At 65.0% G+C, this 15,840-nt stretch overlaps 1 protein-coding gene across 1 annotated transcript; it reads right to left on the reverse strand.

Moving 5' to 3' along the window:
- Positions 1 to 464: 464 nt before the first annotated feature.
- On the reverse strand, positions 465 to 13,080 carry RBM28 (RNA binding motif protein 28). The gene is made up of 19 exons (XM_068942648.1): positions 12,915 to 13,080; positions 9,979 to 10,155; positions 9,655 to 9,752; positions 9,223 to 9,298; positions 8,256 to 8,348; positions 7,850 to 7,921; positions 7,519 to 7,642; positions 6,942 to 7,075; positions 6,637 to 6,721; positions 5,943 to 6,052; positions 5,617 to 5,690; positions 5,272 to 5,407; positions 4,687 to 4,751; positions 4,380 to 4,538; positions 3,904 to 4,038; positions 2,920 to 2,994; positions 2,229 to 2,569; positions 1,831 to 1,927; positions 465 to 1,404 (listed from the first exon to the last, which is right to left on the reverse strand). The coding sequence occupies exons 1-19, from the start codon at positions 13,045 to 13,047 to the stop codon at positions 1,270 to 1,272; spliced, it is 2,319 nt and encodes a 772-aa protein (XP_068798749.1). The 5' UTR covers positions 13,048 to 13,080; the 3' UTR covers positions 465 to 1,269.
- Positions 13,081 to 15,840: the final 2,760 nt, after the last annotated feature.

Genomic DNA, 15,840 nt, shown 5'->3' on the forward strand with positions numbered 1-15,840 from the left:
CCCCTCGAGCCCATGGAAATGGGGCACTGACCCCCCCCAAGGGGCTCTGCTCCCCCCCCAGCTCTGACCCAGACACCTGGGGCATCAAGTGTCCTGCTCTGCCTCCGTGGGGACAGGGACCTCCTGGCTCCACACCCACAGGCGCAGGGAGCCCCCAAGGCCACAGGTACCCAGGTACCAACACCCCACCTCTGACCCCCACAGCCACAGGGACCCTCTCGACCTAAGGGACATATCTGTGCCCCGGGAGCTGTGGACAAGCGAGATGTCACTCTCAAGCCCTCTCCCTCTACCCCCACCCAAGGCCAAAGGGAGGAAGGGGATCCAAGGAGGGGCTGGCTCCACGCCCCAGGTGCCATAAGCACCCACCGTGCTGCTGCCCCATCCCACCCCAGCCCGGCTCGCAGCAGGGCAGAGGGGACAGAGGCCTGGGGCAGCTCCCAGAAGGCCGGGAGAGAGCAGGATCCTCACTCCAAGGGGCAATTTATTAAAATATATTTCTATTCCTTTACAGTAAAGGCCCCTGTCATTGATGAGGCAGGTGCTGAGGGCTGCTGTGCCCTGTCATTGGGGGAATAGGCCATTTGCCCCCAAGGACGGAGTCCCAAAACCCAGTACAAGGATGGGCAAGGAGAAGGGATAGGGCACCCACGGAGCCCAGGTCGGACAGGTTGACCAGGGAGGCCCATGGGTGCCGGGGGGAGGGAAGCAGTAGCTGGAGAACGTGGCCCTTTTCTTGAAGCAGGAGGACAGAGAGCCCAGGGTGTATGCGCATGGAGGTCGTGCCTGGGAACAGAAACCAGCCCCAGCAGGACAAAATGGATTTGAGCAGCACAAAGAAATGCTCTCGAGGCCCTTGCCCCCTGCCGGGGCAGCCAGCAATTCTCCTCCCCTGCCTAGCACCCAGCTGGGGGAGAAATGCACCCCGATGCAGTGAGAACACAAGAGGGAGTGCTCTTCTTGGTGCTCGTCCAGCACCAAGCAGCTTTTTTCTTGCAAGCAGATTAAAAAATTACTAACAAAATGGAAAAGATAAGTCCCACATGCCCCACAACACCAGCGGGATCGGGGAACAGGGCCTGGCGCAGGTTGTGTGCTGAGGGCACAGATCTGCTCGCCCTTTCGCATCCAGCCCCGTGGTTGTGCCAGGCAGGGTCCCAAGGGCACAGGCTCCATGGGCCACGTGTCCCCAGCTGTGCCAGGCAGGGTGTCGAGGGCACAGGCCCTGCTGCCCCAAGGGGTACGTCCCTCCTGCTGTGCCAGGCAGGATCAGCTCTCGAACCACTTGCTCCTCTTGGCTGCGGGGGCACCGTCGGAGCTGCCCAGGATCTTCCTCTTGTACTGCTCCACGAGCTGGCTGAAACGGGCCTCGGCCTTGCTGCCTGCGGGGCGCTTCGAGGCTGCCTGCGGGCGAGACGCGGCGATGAGGACAGCGCACGGGAGACGTGGGGACGAGGGCAGCCTGCAGGGTGCTGCCTCACACTCCTGCTGCTGCCCACAAGATCAAGGGGGCAAAACCAGAGCCCTAGAGCAGCAGCACGGGTGGGCGGAGGGCGCAAGAGAAAAAGGGAGGCTCCAGAAATGCGGCGACATGAGGCAAAGCGAGGCACAGGAGCAGAGCTCACCAGGCCTCACAGATTTGTCTCCAGGGCTCTGCTCTGGTCGGGCCAGAGGACCTCCACAGGGATGCAGGAGCCCCAGGAGGGGAGTGTCATATGCTGGGTCTGCCCAGGGCGAAGGAATGAGGGAAGCCACGAGCCTGTCGCACCCCATAGCAAGGGGGACCTGACCACGAGCAGCCAGAGCTGGGAGCGTCTGCCTCGTCCCTACCTGCGTGGGGGCCACGTTGCGCTTTTCTTTCCGCCGCTGCGCTTTGCCCTTGGGCTGCTTAGTGGGGACTGGCTTCACCTTCCCCTTGTCACGTTTCCTGCACGGGCGAGAAAGGCCAGGCGTGGGTTCCCTGCCACAGCATGCCGAGACACCTGCGGGTGCCACACGGTACCGTGGGAGCTGTCTTCCAGCAGCCAGAGGTGCAGCCCGGCCACGGCCGTGCCTACAATGCTCGGCTGCCAAGGACTCCAGGACAGCCCCCAGGAAGCAAGGGAGAAGCCAGAGACCCCCAAGCAGAGGGGGAACCCTGGCCCCCTTGCTGAGACACCCTTGAAGAGGGGAAGGGCCCTGCAAGGATTCCTCAGCTGAGAACGGGGAGAAGGTGGCGTCCCACCTACCTGATTTTGGGCCCGCGGTGCGATGGCATCGCTAGCACCTTCCTCCGCTTGGTGCCGTCCGGCAGCTCCACTCGCTCTATCTGCGCCTCCGTGCGGAAGCCAGCCCAGGGCACTGTGGGGGGGCGTCCTGGGGGAGCCGGGGCAGCCTCCTGCCCCCGGGGCTTCTCCTGCCCTTTGCGGTCCTGAGGTCCTGGCTCTGCTTGCTTCCCAGGACCTTGGGAGCCCTCAGGCCCCTTGGAGCCAAGTTTCTTCTTCCCCTGGCGCTTCTTCCGGGGTCCTGCCGGCTCAGCCGTCCCAGCAGCAGCAGGTGCCTTCTCCACTGGCTTCGGTTTCAGCTTGAGCTGTGCCAAACACCAAGTCAGCGCCAGGAGCCCTTCGCCCAACAAGGTCTGGCTGGGGGCAGCAGGTTGGCCCCGCAGAGAGCGGGGAATCACTCTGCCCCAGCCAGCACAGGACAGCGGGGCAACAGCTTGGCTGCTGGTAGCCACAGGAGGGCGTCTAGGCTCCGAGCGTGTCTGCAATGCCACGGGACCAGGGCCTGGGAGACCTCTGATGGTGCTGGACAGGTACGTGCAGGTCAGCAGGGGCCAGACTGGGGGGACACGGGAACCAGGGGAAGGAGGCTGGGGCCAGGCATGCACAGGGTGAGGGGGACACGCCGCGCATGACCCTGCTCGGCAGCGTCTCCTACCAGGCTGCGCTGAGCTCGCTGCTCCTTCATCTTCAGCTTCCGGCGGTCCTCCAGCGAAAACTCCACGATGGGTCTCTGGGGGCAGAGCAGGGGGGTGAGAGCAGCCCAGAGGGGAACGGAGTGAGAGTCAGGCACACAGCTCCTGGGGTACAGCCCCCCACTATCAGGAGCCCCCCCAGCTCCAGTCTCTCTACCTGTGACCCACAGGGCAGGGGTGTGATGACCTCATGGTCCCTGCAAAGTGGAAAGGTGATGGGGGAGACCCCACAGAGCTGTGCAGGGCAAGGGGGTGACAGAAGGGGGGAAAACCCAGGTGTGGGAGCAGGATGGGGGACACCCCCAGTGCCCTACTGGGCAGGATGGAGGTGACAGGGAGACTCCAGAGCATGGGATGACAGGGGGACCCTACATTGCCCTACAGAGTGTGTTGAGAGGTGAGAAGGTTTGCAAGAATGATACCTAAGTGATTTTTCTAAGCTCTAGATCTCCTCAGATCGGAACTACTCGGGAGAAAGAATCCATTAATTCACCTGGCATTAGGGACTTCCATTTTACAGTCTTTTTTGATTTTGATTCCTGGTCAGCAAGGTGAAAATGAGGTTAAAATGGGATAGCTGCCCAACCACTGTGTATATCGCAGCGTTTGCTGTTCTGATACTAGTACAATTTTATTGTAAATCTGCTGGGTAGACACTGACAGGTAGATCCCAAGGGGCCTGGCAGGGCAGGACAAGGCTGTGTGTGTTGTGGCTGTGACTGTAACAGGGGACACCCTGCAGAGTCCCAGCATCAAAGAGACGGGGGGGGAATAGTGGAGACCCTACATGTCACAGGCAGACTCTGCACCATCCCAGCTCCCCCAAGGGGTCCAGGCCCCTGCGATGCCTCCCCTCGCATACCCCAGGGTGGATCCCCCACGCTGGAGTGGGCCAGAGGAATCCAGAGCCAGGCCCCAAACCCGCTGCTCCTGTGAGACGCACTGACCTTCTGGGGCCCGAAGAGCTGGGGGTTGTTGTTGGTGTGCCGCAGGGCGGCCAGGGCCTGCTCGTGCTCCGCAAACTCCACGAAGGCGTAGCCCAGGGATTGTCCCTGCCCCTTCAGGTCCCTCATCACCCGGCACTGGGGACACAGCAGGGGCTGTCCAAGCTGCAACCAGGCCTCTTACCGGCACCCCGTTGCCTCATCCCCAGCAGCCTCGTGCCACCCTCCACGCCACGCTGCCCCCACAGCCCTAGGCACCGCTGTCCCACCTCCCTGTGGCACGCCCACCTTGTCGGCACCCCACTGTGCCCACAGTGACCACCACCCCACAGCCCACCCCCAGCAGCCTCACAGGACTGGGACAACAAAACCACAACGCGGTCACGGTGGCCTGGCAGCAGCCACACGGAGCAGGGCTGCGCACTGGCCCTCACAGAGAGCAGGGACGTGTGCGGTGTGCAGGACGGGACGACACTTACTTCCTTGATGTGCACATCCTTGCCACCGCCAGCAGCTTTCAGCAGCAGGCGCCGGAGCTGCGCGCTGTCCACCGCTTTGGGCAGGTTGTGCACGCAGAGCCGTGTGCGGGACACAAAGATGTTCTGGTCTCGCAGCTTCTGGTACTTGAGCTCTTCAAACTGGGAGCAAGGAGCTGTTACTGGGAACGTCCCTCCATCGGGGCATGCCATCCCTACCTCGTCAGGCTGTGTGGCCTCCCCCTCAAGTCAGACACTAACATAGCAGCACTCCCATCTCCCTCCTTCCCCAGGACCTACACACACTCACCCGTGCTCGCTTGGCCATATCTGCATCACTCACTCCCTCTGCAGCCTTCGTCCCAGCTCGGATCACTGCAGGGGGACAAGATGGAGGTGTCAGGGGCACCCTGACATCCCCTGGGCTGGGGACTCTGCTCCCAAGAGCCAACCCTGCTCCCCCAGCAGCCCTGCGGACCTGGCACGCAACGCTGCTCTGTTGGGAGGGGGCCACAGTTGCCCCGTCCTCAGCACGGGGCTGCAACGAACCACCTCGTGTGCGATTTGAACCACTGACCTCAAGGCAGGCCCTGCCCTTCTGGCTGCCACGAGCCTGCTCCAGACACAACCTGCTCACAGCGATGCCCGCAAAGCTCTGGACAGCCAGTAGGGCCCGTATCATCCCTCTCACTGAGCGAGAGGCCTCTTGGCATGGCCCAGCGAGCCCAGCAAGGGACGCTGAGGCACAACCTTCCCACAGGGAGCAGGAACGCTGCACCAGGACCCAAAGCACAGCCCAGGCCTCAGCACCTCCTTTCCAAAGGGCCACGGCACCACAGCCCCTTGTCCTCAGGGGGCAGAGGGGAGCTTGGTAGAGGCAGGGAAAGGTACTCACAGCCTTCGCGAGCCAGGTAGAGGTTGCGGGTGCCCGTGGGCTTCTTCACCTTCTGCCCACGAAGCTTCTGGGCCTCCTCGCGGCTCACGGCCAGGTCGATACGGAGCAGCCGCCCATCCAGGCGCAGCCCCTCTCCCTGCAAGGGGGCAGAGAGGGACAAAGCCAGTCAGGACCTCCCTGGGCAGGGGAGCTCGCAGGACATGCAGCAAGAGGGGCTAAAACAACCCCAGAGAGCAGGGCTGGGCCCTTCCCTACAGCACCCCAGGGATCCCCTGGGTCAGAAACTAGGGGGCTGGTGCTCTTCTCCAAGCCCCCGACACTACGTCTTGTCACCCCCCCCCTCACCTCGCTCTCCTCCTGGGCAGCCTGGAGGCATTTCTGGGCTGCTTCCTGTGTCAGGAACTGGGCGAAGGCACAACCTGGGGACAGAGGCATGCTCAGCTGCCACTGCTCAGTGACCTCCCGCAGAGGAGACAGAGACAAATCCCTCCCCCAGCAGGTGAGGTGAATACAGCCCAAGGGTCCTCCAATAGCGTTGGGGGACCCAGGGACAGCAGCTCCCTCCCAGGGTGCCATGGCTGTTCCCCCCTTGCAGGGGCCCTGGCAGAGGATGGGGTGTCCCCAGGCATCTAGGGAAGCAGACATTTCCCCTCCGCTCAAGGCAGGGTTACCTTTGGAGTGCTCTGTGTCAGGGTGCAGGACGATGCGGACGTACTTGAGGTCTCCGAACTGCTGCAGCATCTCCCCCAAGGCTTCCTCCTCTGTATCGAAGGACAGATTCCTGCCAGGGCAACGAGATACCATCATGGCCCGCCACAGTGCACACCTCTTCTCTCCAGCACCCCTCAGAGGCTCTCCAGGCAGTATCCAGCAGGGGATCCTCATCCCTGGGGATCCTCATCAGCCTTGAGCAAGGGATCCTGGGGAAACACAGCTGCCCTGTGCCCCACAGACAGGCAATTTGCGTTGGCAGCGGGTCCCACACCACTACGGGGAGCGGGGACGAGGGTCTCTACAGTACCCATGGGCATCCTGGAGACGCTCCTGACACACCCCCAGCAGGGGAGGATCCAGTCCCATCCACCATGGCTGGAGATGAAGGTCCTGCCTGCCCCCCATGCTGCAAAGCTCCCCTCTGCTCCAGGAGCCCGAGGCTGGGACCACTGCAGCCAGCAGCATCCGGCCACCCTCGCTACCAACAGAGCGGGCGCTCCTGCTCCCTGCCCTGCCGACAACTCATGGATGGGGTGCCCCTGTTCTGGCCCCCCAACAGGGTTTCCCTGGCAGGAGCTGAAACGTAAGGATCAACCCTACACCGACACCAGCCCTCACCCCTCCACCCAGCAGGCCGTGCACAGCACCTACCTAATAAAGACGGTCTTCCCTTCATCCACGTCTGAGGGAGGCTTTTGTCCCTTCCGCTTCTTCTTGGGTGCGTCTGACTCTGGAACTGGAGAGCATCCAGCACGGTTTAGCACGTGGGGGGATGCTGCGTCCCCGCTGCAAGGGGGCAGCCAGACTGCAGGAGTCCCAGTACACCAGTAAAGCCCCTCCAGCAGCTAACAGGGGTGCAGGCTATGCCCAGGGGCACCCCGGTGCCCTGCCCACGGCAGCCCACCACCAACCCTGGCTCCCTGCCTCCCAATCTCATCTACCAGGACAGAACAGACCTTCCTCCTCCTCATCGTCATCCAAGCCCTCCTCCTGGTCACTGTCATCTTTGCTTTCGCTGGCTGCTTCATCATCTTCCTCATCTTCCTCCTCTTCCTCACTGCTGTCCACGGTCACTGTCGTCTTCCCAGGCCTGCAACAGCCAAGGCAGCACATGAGTCCACACTGCTGCTGCTTCTTGTTTTTCCCTTCCCTGAGCTCCCGCTGCGTGGGAGTGCTGAGCCACGCAGCCCCTGACCCCACAGCGGCCCTGACAAATCCCCAGTCCCCACAGAGCGCCCAAGCAGGGCCAGTCCTGCCAGCCCTGTGCTGGGGACATGGTGCAATCCTAGACTCCCGAAGGGGGACAGACGCCCCCAGCTCTGGCTGTGTGGGTGGCAGAGGCTGCAAAAGAAACAGTTTCCAGGGAGGGTTGGGACAGACAGAGCCCGAGGTACTGCCCCAGAGCCAGGCAGAGGGTTCTGCCACCCCAGGGCTGTGCTGGCAAAGTCCCAAAGCAAGCTGAGTCCCCCCAGGATCAGCCCCAGCTCTCACTTCTCTCCGTCTCCAGCCAGCAAAGCCCTTTCTCTTGCTCACCGGCCTCGCGCCTGGGACAGGGACTGCTCATCCTGTCCAGCTGCTTCATTCTCCTCCTCCTCCTCTTCACTAGCATCATCTGGGGTCTGCTCTTGGGTCTTTTCAGGTTTCTCTTTTTTGTCCTCTGTAGGGTGGAACAAAACATGAAACAATATATATGACAGGTCCTCCCCAGCAACCTGTTCTCTGCCCTGCGGGCAGCGGGGACTGCTGCCCCTGCTGCCAGGAATCCACGAGAGGGATGCGATGGGGCACAGGGCAGGGCCCAGAACCGCACTCAGAGCAGAGGCGGGGATGCCTGGGTCCTGCCAGAACAGCCGCAGGCACTCACCGGAGGGCAGGGAGCCCTGCGTCGCTCGGTACTTATCCTTGGCCACTGCCCAGTCCACAGCTACCAGCCGCTCTGGGGAGGCAAAAAGGGACGTCAGAGCGTGCTGTGAGCGTCCCCCCGCCCAGGCGGCCCTCGAGCCCGGCTGCCTCGCAGGGAGGGCACTGGGATACGTTCAGCAGCCTGGCCATGGAGGGCAGGGCACAGGCACTACCTGGCCCTGCTCAGCTCTCCTGAGTGAATCAACCATCCAGAGGGTCTCCTAAGGACTGCGCAGAGCCCCACAAGGAAGGGGAGGCAGGCAGGGAATGGGAGGCTGCCCTGCAGACCACCTCTGCAGCAGGGAATGCAGGAGACCAGCCCAGGGCGGGCCCAGCACAAGGGGGAGGGGGGAGAGGCAAGCCCAGACCTTTGATCTCCTTCATGTTCATCCCTCTGAGGGCCTTGGCTGCTTCCAGCATGTTCCTGAACTGCACGAAGGCAAATCCCCGCATCTTCCCATCTGCAAAAGCAAGCAACGTCGCTCAGAGCCCGCCAGGAGCTGCCACAAGGGCACTGCAGCTCAGGAAATCCCTGCCAGGCCCTGGCAGGGCCGGGCTGCCAGTGAGGAGCCAGGCACCCAGGCAGAGCCAAGCCCTGCCAAGCCCCAGCGTGGGCCTGGGAAGGCCCAGCAGAAGCTGTCATGGACCGTTGGCATGAGAACAGCTACTGGAATGGGGAATGTGAGGTCACTTTGAACAAAGACAAGAGGCAGAAGGAAAACATAATAAAGACCAGAAAGCCCCGAGGGTGAGTAGGCACCAATCCGCTGTTCCTTCTAACACAGGACGGAGGGGCCCCTCTGCAGGTGGGGAACTGCTTTGGAAAAGCGAGAGAAAGTGTTTTTCCCCCACAGCACATGATTCAGTTTGGGAATTCACCCCTGCAGGACACATTAAACAGACCCAGCGAGGATGGGACTGCGGTAGATGTTGAAAGCCGTAACCCTGCTGCTACTGAGCTCAGACTTTCAAGGACAGGACTTCTCATCAAAGAAAATCTATCCCGTTTACCCCAACTTTTATACTCTTTATCTGAATATCCTTCACTACTTAAAAGAAGAAATCGGGTTACAAGGCCTGAAGGGCTTAGCTCATCTCTGTGACTGATTTTTTGCAAAGACGTTGAGCACTGAAGCGCGTAGCTCCAGTGGGAGCGAAGGCTGGAGGCAGCGCTGGGCATCACAGCCTGGGGGGCTGCGGCCTGCCTTGACATCAGCACCATCTCTGAGCCAGCCCACAGGGACTGATCCTGCACATCGCTCCCCTCTGCAGTCCCTGGAGGGGACACGCTCCCCAGGAGCTTCATCAGCTTCGGGGACCAGGGCTGAGTCTCACCTGGTTTCCTGGGGATGTTCACCTCCAGCACGGTGCCAAATGGAGAGAACAGAGACTTCAGGTCATCTTCAGAGCACTGGGCAGACACAGAAAAGACCAGTCTGGTGAGGAAAGGTGCCAGAGGGGGAGCAGGGGGCAGCCAGAAGTGCCTCGCAGGACACGTTCCCCAGAACAGGCAAGGAGGGGGCTGCAGCCGCCTGCCCTGGCAGCATATGGGAACCATCCTACAGAGGGACCAGGCCAGTGGTCCCACGGACAGGCCCCAAACTGTCCCTGACAGCTTCTCAATCGCAGCACACCGGGCTAGAAGGCAGAAGCTGCCAGGCAGGGATGCTCCTGGGGGCTGGGGGCGGCCTTCCCAGCCTCCAGGGGTCACACAGGGAAAGCCAAGTCTGAGCCAAGGGCAGGAGACAGGACCGGAGCCCCCCGTACCTTGAAGCTTAGGTTGCGGATGATCAGTCTGGCCTTCTTGGAGGCACTTTTGGGCTTCCTCAGTTTCTGCTTCGCTGCAGAAGCAGCCTGGGGGGCATCTAAAGCAGAGTGGAGATAACGACTCAGGGTTAGTGCAGCCTGGGATCGGGCTGAGACCTGCCAGCCTGCCCCACAGCACTACTCAGCCCTCCAGCTGCTCTCAGAGGCCCTCCTGAGCCCTCCTTGAGGGACAGCCACCCACCAGACTCCAAAACTCTAGGCCACCAGATCCCAACGAGGCTGATAACAGCCGAGCGTAAGGCCTCCGGGCGGCTCCTAGCTCACCTGCCACCGCTGCATCCTGCTGCTGCTGCTTCTTGTTTTTCCCTTCCCTCAGCTTCTGCCTGGCCACCGTGACACTGAGCTTGCGGCCATCGAAGGTGGTGGCCTCCTCGAGGGCTCGCTGCGCGTCCTCGGGCAGGGAAAAGGTGACATAGCCGAACCCACGGCAGGTCTCGCTGCCTGGGGACCGGGGAGGGGAAGCAGTGAGGCCCCCGTGCCTCCCAGCGTGTCCCCTCCCCACGGTAGGGCGGCTCCGCGTGCCACCCCCAGGAAACCCCGGGCTCTCGGGCTCAGACTGTCCCCTCGTCCGCGTGGCCGCATCCAGTCCCCGGCTGCTGCCACGTCTCCCCAAGCGCTGGGCCTGGTCCAGTGGGTTCTGCCCCCCTGCTGCCCCACCTTGTTCCCATCCCCACTTCTGCCCCCCACGTCCTGACCCCTGGCCCCCACACCAGCCCCCCATCACAGTCTCCCCCCGGTTCCTGCCTCCCCCCCATCCCAAGCCCCACATAACTGCTCCCAAAACATCCCAGCCTCCCTCCCCAAGCACCCTGGCCCCAAAACAGGTCCTGACCCCAACCACACGCATCCCAGCCCCCACCCAGATACCTGTCCCCTACATGTCCCAGCCCCCCCCAATCCTGCCCCCCGTGCCCCAGGCTCCCCCATCCTGCCCCACGCATCGCCCCCCCCCATGTCCTGCTGCAGGGCTCCCCATGTTCCCGCCCCCCCATGTCTTAGCACCCCCCAAGCCCCCACATCTTGTCCCCAACATACTCCAGCCCCCGCAGCCTGCCCCCCACACGCCCCAGGACGTCCCATGTTCCTGCCCTGCTGCATGCCCCCCAACCTGTTCCCCCCACATGTCCCAAGCCCCCGAGCAGGTCTCAGAAACCTTCATACCCCATCTCCAGCCCCCTAACAGACTCCAGCCCCATTTGCTGCCCCCCACCATGCCAGGCCCCTCCATCCTGCCCCCCCACATGCCCAAGCCCTCCCCACATACAGTCCCCCCAACGTACCCCAGGTCTCCATGACCTGGCCCCTCCCCTACATGCCCAAGGGCCCCTGCACATTTCAGCCCCCTAAACACATGCCCCAGCCCCCCCACACGCCCCAATCCCCATATCCTGCTCCCCACACACCTCAGCTCCACAACACACCCCCAGCCCCCCTACCCTGCCCCCCAACACGTCCCAGCACCCCCTCTCTGCCCCCCAACATGCTCCAGCCCCCATGCCCTGCCTCTCATGGGCTGACCTCCATTTGACCCACTCCCCCCTGCCCTCCCCCCCAACACACCCCAGAGCCCCTGCCCCACCCCCCAACACACCCCAGCCCTCCATGTCCTGCCCCCAACACGCCCCAGCCCCCCATGCCCTGCCCCCCAACACGCCCCAGCCCCCATGTCCTGCCCCCAACACGCCCCAGCCCCCATGCCCTGCCCCCCAACACGCCCCAGCCCCCCATGCCCTGCCCCCAACACGCCCCAGCCCCCTGCCCTGCCCCCAACACGCCCCAGCCCCCCTGCCCTCCCCCCAACACGCCCCAGCCCCCCTGCCCTGCCCCCAACACGCCCCAGCCCCCATGTCCTCCCCCCAACACACCCCAGCCCCCATGCCCTCCCCCCAACACGCCCCAGTCCCCCATGCCCTGCCCCCAACACGCCCCAGTCCCCCATGCCCTGCCCCCAACACGCCCCAGCCCCCCATGCCCTGCCCAACACGCCCCAGCCCCCATGTCCTGCCCCCAACACGCCCTAACCCCCCATGCCCTGCCCCCCAACACCCCCCAGCCCCCCCATGTCCTACCCCCAACACGCCCCAGCCCCCCTACCCTGCCCCCCAACACGCCCCAGCCCCCCATGCCCTGCCCCCCAACACCCCCCAGCCCCCCCATGCCCTGCCCCCAACACGCCCCAGTCCCCCATGCCCTGCCCCCAACACGCCCCAGCCCCCCATGCCCTGCCCCCCAACACGCCCCAGCCCCCATGTCCTGCCCCCAACACGCCCCAGCCCCCATGCCCTGCCCCCCAACACGCCCCAGTCCCCCATACCCTGCCCCCAACACGCCCCAGCCCCCACACCCTGCCCCCCAACACGCCCCAGCCCCCACACCCTGCCCCCCAACACGCCCCAGCCCCCCCATGCCCTGCCCCCCAACACGCCCCAGCCCCCCATGCCCTGCCCCCAACACGCCCCAGTCCCCCATACCCTGCCCCCAACACGCCCCAGCCCCCCCTGCCCTGCCCCCCAACACGCCCCAGCCCCCATGCCCTGCCCCAACACGCCCCAGCCCCCCTGCCCTGCCCCCCATCACGCCCCAGACCCCCTGCCCTGCCCCCAACACGCCCCAGCCCCCCTGCCCCGCCCCCCCAACACGCCCCAGCCCCCATGCCCTGCCCCCCAACACACCCCAGCCCCCATGCCCTCCCCCCAACACACCCCAGCCCCCATGCCCTCCCCCCAACACGCCCCAGCCCCCCTGCCCTGCCCCCCATCACGCCCCAGACCCCCTGCCCTGCCCCCAACACGCCCCAGCCCCCCTGCCCCGCCCCCCCAACACGCCCCAGCCCCCATGCCCTGCCCCCCAACACGCCCCAGCCCCCCTGCCCCCCAACACGCCCCAGCCCCCCTGCCCTGCCCCCCAACACGCCCCAGCCCCCCTGCCCTGCCCCAACACGCCCCAGCCCCCATGCCCTGCCCCCCAACACGCCCCAGCCCCCCTGCCCTGCCCCCAACACGCCCCAGCCCCCCCATGCCCTCCCCCCAACACACCCCAGCCCCCATGCCCTCCCCCCAACACGCCCCAGCCCCCCCTGCCCTGCCCCCCAACACGCCCCAGCCCCCCTGTCCTGCCCCCCAACACGCCCCAGCCCCCCTGCCCTGCCCCCACGCTCCCCGGGCCCCCCCGCGGGCTCGGCAGGCCCCGGCGCGGCCGACCCCGCTCGGTGACGACGAAGCAGCGGCGGACGGGCCCGAAGCGGCCGAAGAGGTGCTCGAGGGCGGCGGCGCGGGCGGCGGGCGGCAGCCCCCTCACCAGCACCGTGCGCGGCGCCGCCGCCGCCGCCGCCATCTTGGGCAGGCGCCGCGGGGGCTGCCGGGAGCGGCCGGCAGGGGCGGGGCGAGCGCGACCCCTGGCGGCGCGGCGGGGAGAGCGCGGGGCGCTGCGGGCGCTGGGGGGTGTGGGGGGTGAGGGGGGCTATGGGGGACTATGTGGGGTTATGGGGGGCTATGGGGGGCTATGGGGGGTATGGGGGGCTATGTGGGGTTATGGGGGGTATGGGGGGCTATGGGGGTATGGGGGGCTATGGGGAGCTATGGGGGGCTATGGGGGGCTATGGGGGGCTATGTGGGGTTATGGGGGGTATGGGGGGCTGTGGGGGGCTATGTGGGGTTATGGGGGGTATGGGGGGCTATGGGGGTATGGGGGGTATGGGGAGCTATGGGGGGCTATGGGGGGCTATGTGGGGTTATGGGGGGGTATGGGGGGCTGTGGGGGGCTATGTGGGGTTTGGGGGGCTATGGGGGTATGGGGGTGTGGGGAACTATGTGGGGTTATGGGGGGTATGGGGGGCTATGGGGAGCTATGGGGGGATATGTGGGGTTATGGGGGGGTATGGGGGGCTGTGGGAGTGTGGGGGGCTATGGGGGTGTGGGGGGCTATGGGGGGTTATGGGGGTATGGGGGGCTATGTGGGGTTATGGGGGTATGGGGGGCTATGGGGGGCTATGTGGGGTTTGGGGGGCTATGGGGGTATGGGGGGCTATGGGGGGCTATGTGGGTTTATGTGGGGCTATGGGGGCTATGTGGGGTTATGGGGGGGAATGGGGGGCTATGGGGAGCTATGGGGGGTATGGGGAGCTATGGGGGGTTATGGGGGGTATGGGGGGCTATGGGGGGTTATGGGGCGTATGGGGGCTATGGGGGTATGCGGAGCTATGGGGGGCTATGTGGGGGTATGGGGGGCTATGGGGGGGCTATGTGGGGTTATGGGGGTGTATGGGGGGCTATGGGGGTATGGGGAGCTATGGGGGGCTATGTGGGGGTATGGGGGGCTATGGGGGTGTATGGGGGCTATGGGGGGTATGGGGAGCTATGGGGGACTATAGGGGGTATAGGGACTATGGGGAGCTATGGGGGGGCTATGGGGAGTAAGGGGGACTATGGGGGGCTATGGGGGGTATGGGCGGCTACGGGCGGCTACGAGGGGCTATGGGAGGGGTATGGGGGGCTATGGGGGGCTATGGGGAGTAAGGGGGGTACTGGAGGCTATGGGGGCTATGGGGGGTACAGGGAGTATGAGGGGGATATAGGGAGCTATGGGGGAGCTATGGAGGAGCTATGGGGGTATGGGGGGTTACGGGGAGGCTACGAGGGGTATATGAGGGGTACGGGGGCTATGGAGGATTATAGGGGAGCTACGGGGGGCTGCTATAGGGGTGCTATGGGGGACATATTGGGGCTACAGGGGGACTACGTAGGGGGCTACGGGGGGCTATAGGGGGACTATGGGGAATTATAGTGGGGCTATGGGGGGCTCTAGGGGTGCTATGGGGGGCTACAGGGAGCTATGGAGGAGATATGGAGGAGACTACGGGGAGTTTGGGGGGCTCTGGGGGGTACTGGCAACTATGGGGGAGCTATGGAGGGTATGGGGGACTACGGGGGGGCTACGGGGGTATGGGGAGTATGGGGGGGCTATGGGGGGCAAGGGAGACTATGGGGGGCTACGGGGGGACTACAGGGGGTATGGGGGGCTACGGGGAAGCTATAGGGGTGCTATGGGGGGGCTACAGGGGAACTACAGAAGGGCTATGGGAGGGCACGGGGGGACTACAGGGGGGCTATAGGGGTGCTATGGGGGGCTACAGGGGGCCTGCAGGGGGCTATAGGGGTGCTACGGGGGACTACGGGGGGGCTGGGAGGGTATAAGGGGCTATGGGGACTATGGGGGGCTATGGAGGGTAAGGGGGTCTGTGGGGAGGCTACGGGTGGCTACGAGGGGCTATAGGGGGACTACGGCAAGTCTATGGGGGGCTATAGGGGAACTATGGGGGGCTACAGGGGGTGCTATGGGGGGCTACAAGAGGTTATAGGGGTGCTATGGGAGGGCTATGGGGGGCTATGGGGGAGATACAGGGTGCTATGGGGGGGCTAGAAGGGCTACAGGGGTGCTACAGGGGAGCTACAGGGGTGCTGTGGGAGCTATGGGGGTGCAATGGGGGGTGTTATGGGGTGCTATGGGGTACAATGGGGGTGTGTGCTATGGGGGTGCAATGGGTGTGCTATGAGGGTGCTATGGGGGAGCTGTGGGCCTGCAATGGGGGTGCTGTGGGGTGTGCTATGGGGGGTACCACAAAGTGCTACTATGGGGGGTGCTATGGCGGTGCTCTGGGGGCGGGTGTGCTCTGGGGGGGCCAAGGGGCAGGGGTGCTATGGCGGTGCTATGGGTGGGGGGGCTATGAGATGTACTGTATGGGCCCAGTCCGGCCCGGCCCATGGTGGGGGCCGTGGGGCAGGCGCCGGGGTCCCCTCCCCTCCCCTCCCGTCCCGTGGTGGGGGCCGTGGGGCGGGCACCGGGGTCCCATCCCAGCCCGTCCCCCGGGCAGTGGGGTGCCCCCGGCGTGGGGCGCGCAGGGTCCCCGTGTGGGTCACGCTCGCTGCCTTGGACATGGCACTTTATTGGGTACAGCGGGGGCACAGCTGGCAGCACGTGGGGGGCCGGGGGGCCGACGGGCAGGGGGCAGCCCCAAACACCCCCTCCTCCACTGCCTGGGGGGCTCTGGGGTGCGGCAGGGGGCTCTGGGGTCGGCACGTGGGTGGGGGGCTCTGTGGCATGGTCGGGGGCTCGGGTCGGCATGTGGGT

Source organism: Struthio camelus, chromosome 1, assembly GCF_040807025.1.
Source record: "Struthio camelus isolate bStrCam1 chromosome 1, bStrCam1.hap1, whole genome shotgun sequence".
Lineage (NCBI taxonomy): Eukaryota > Metazoa > Chordata > Aves > Struthioniformes > Struthionidae > Struthio > Struthio camelus.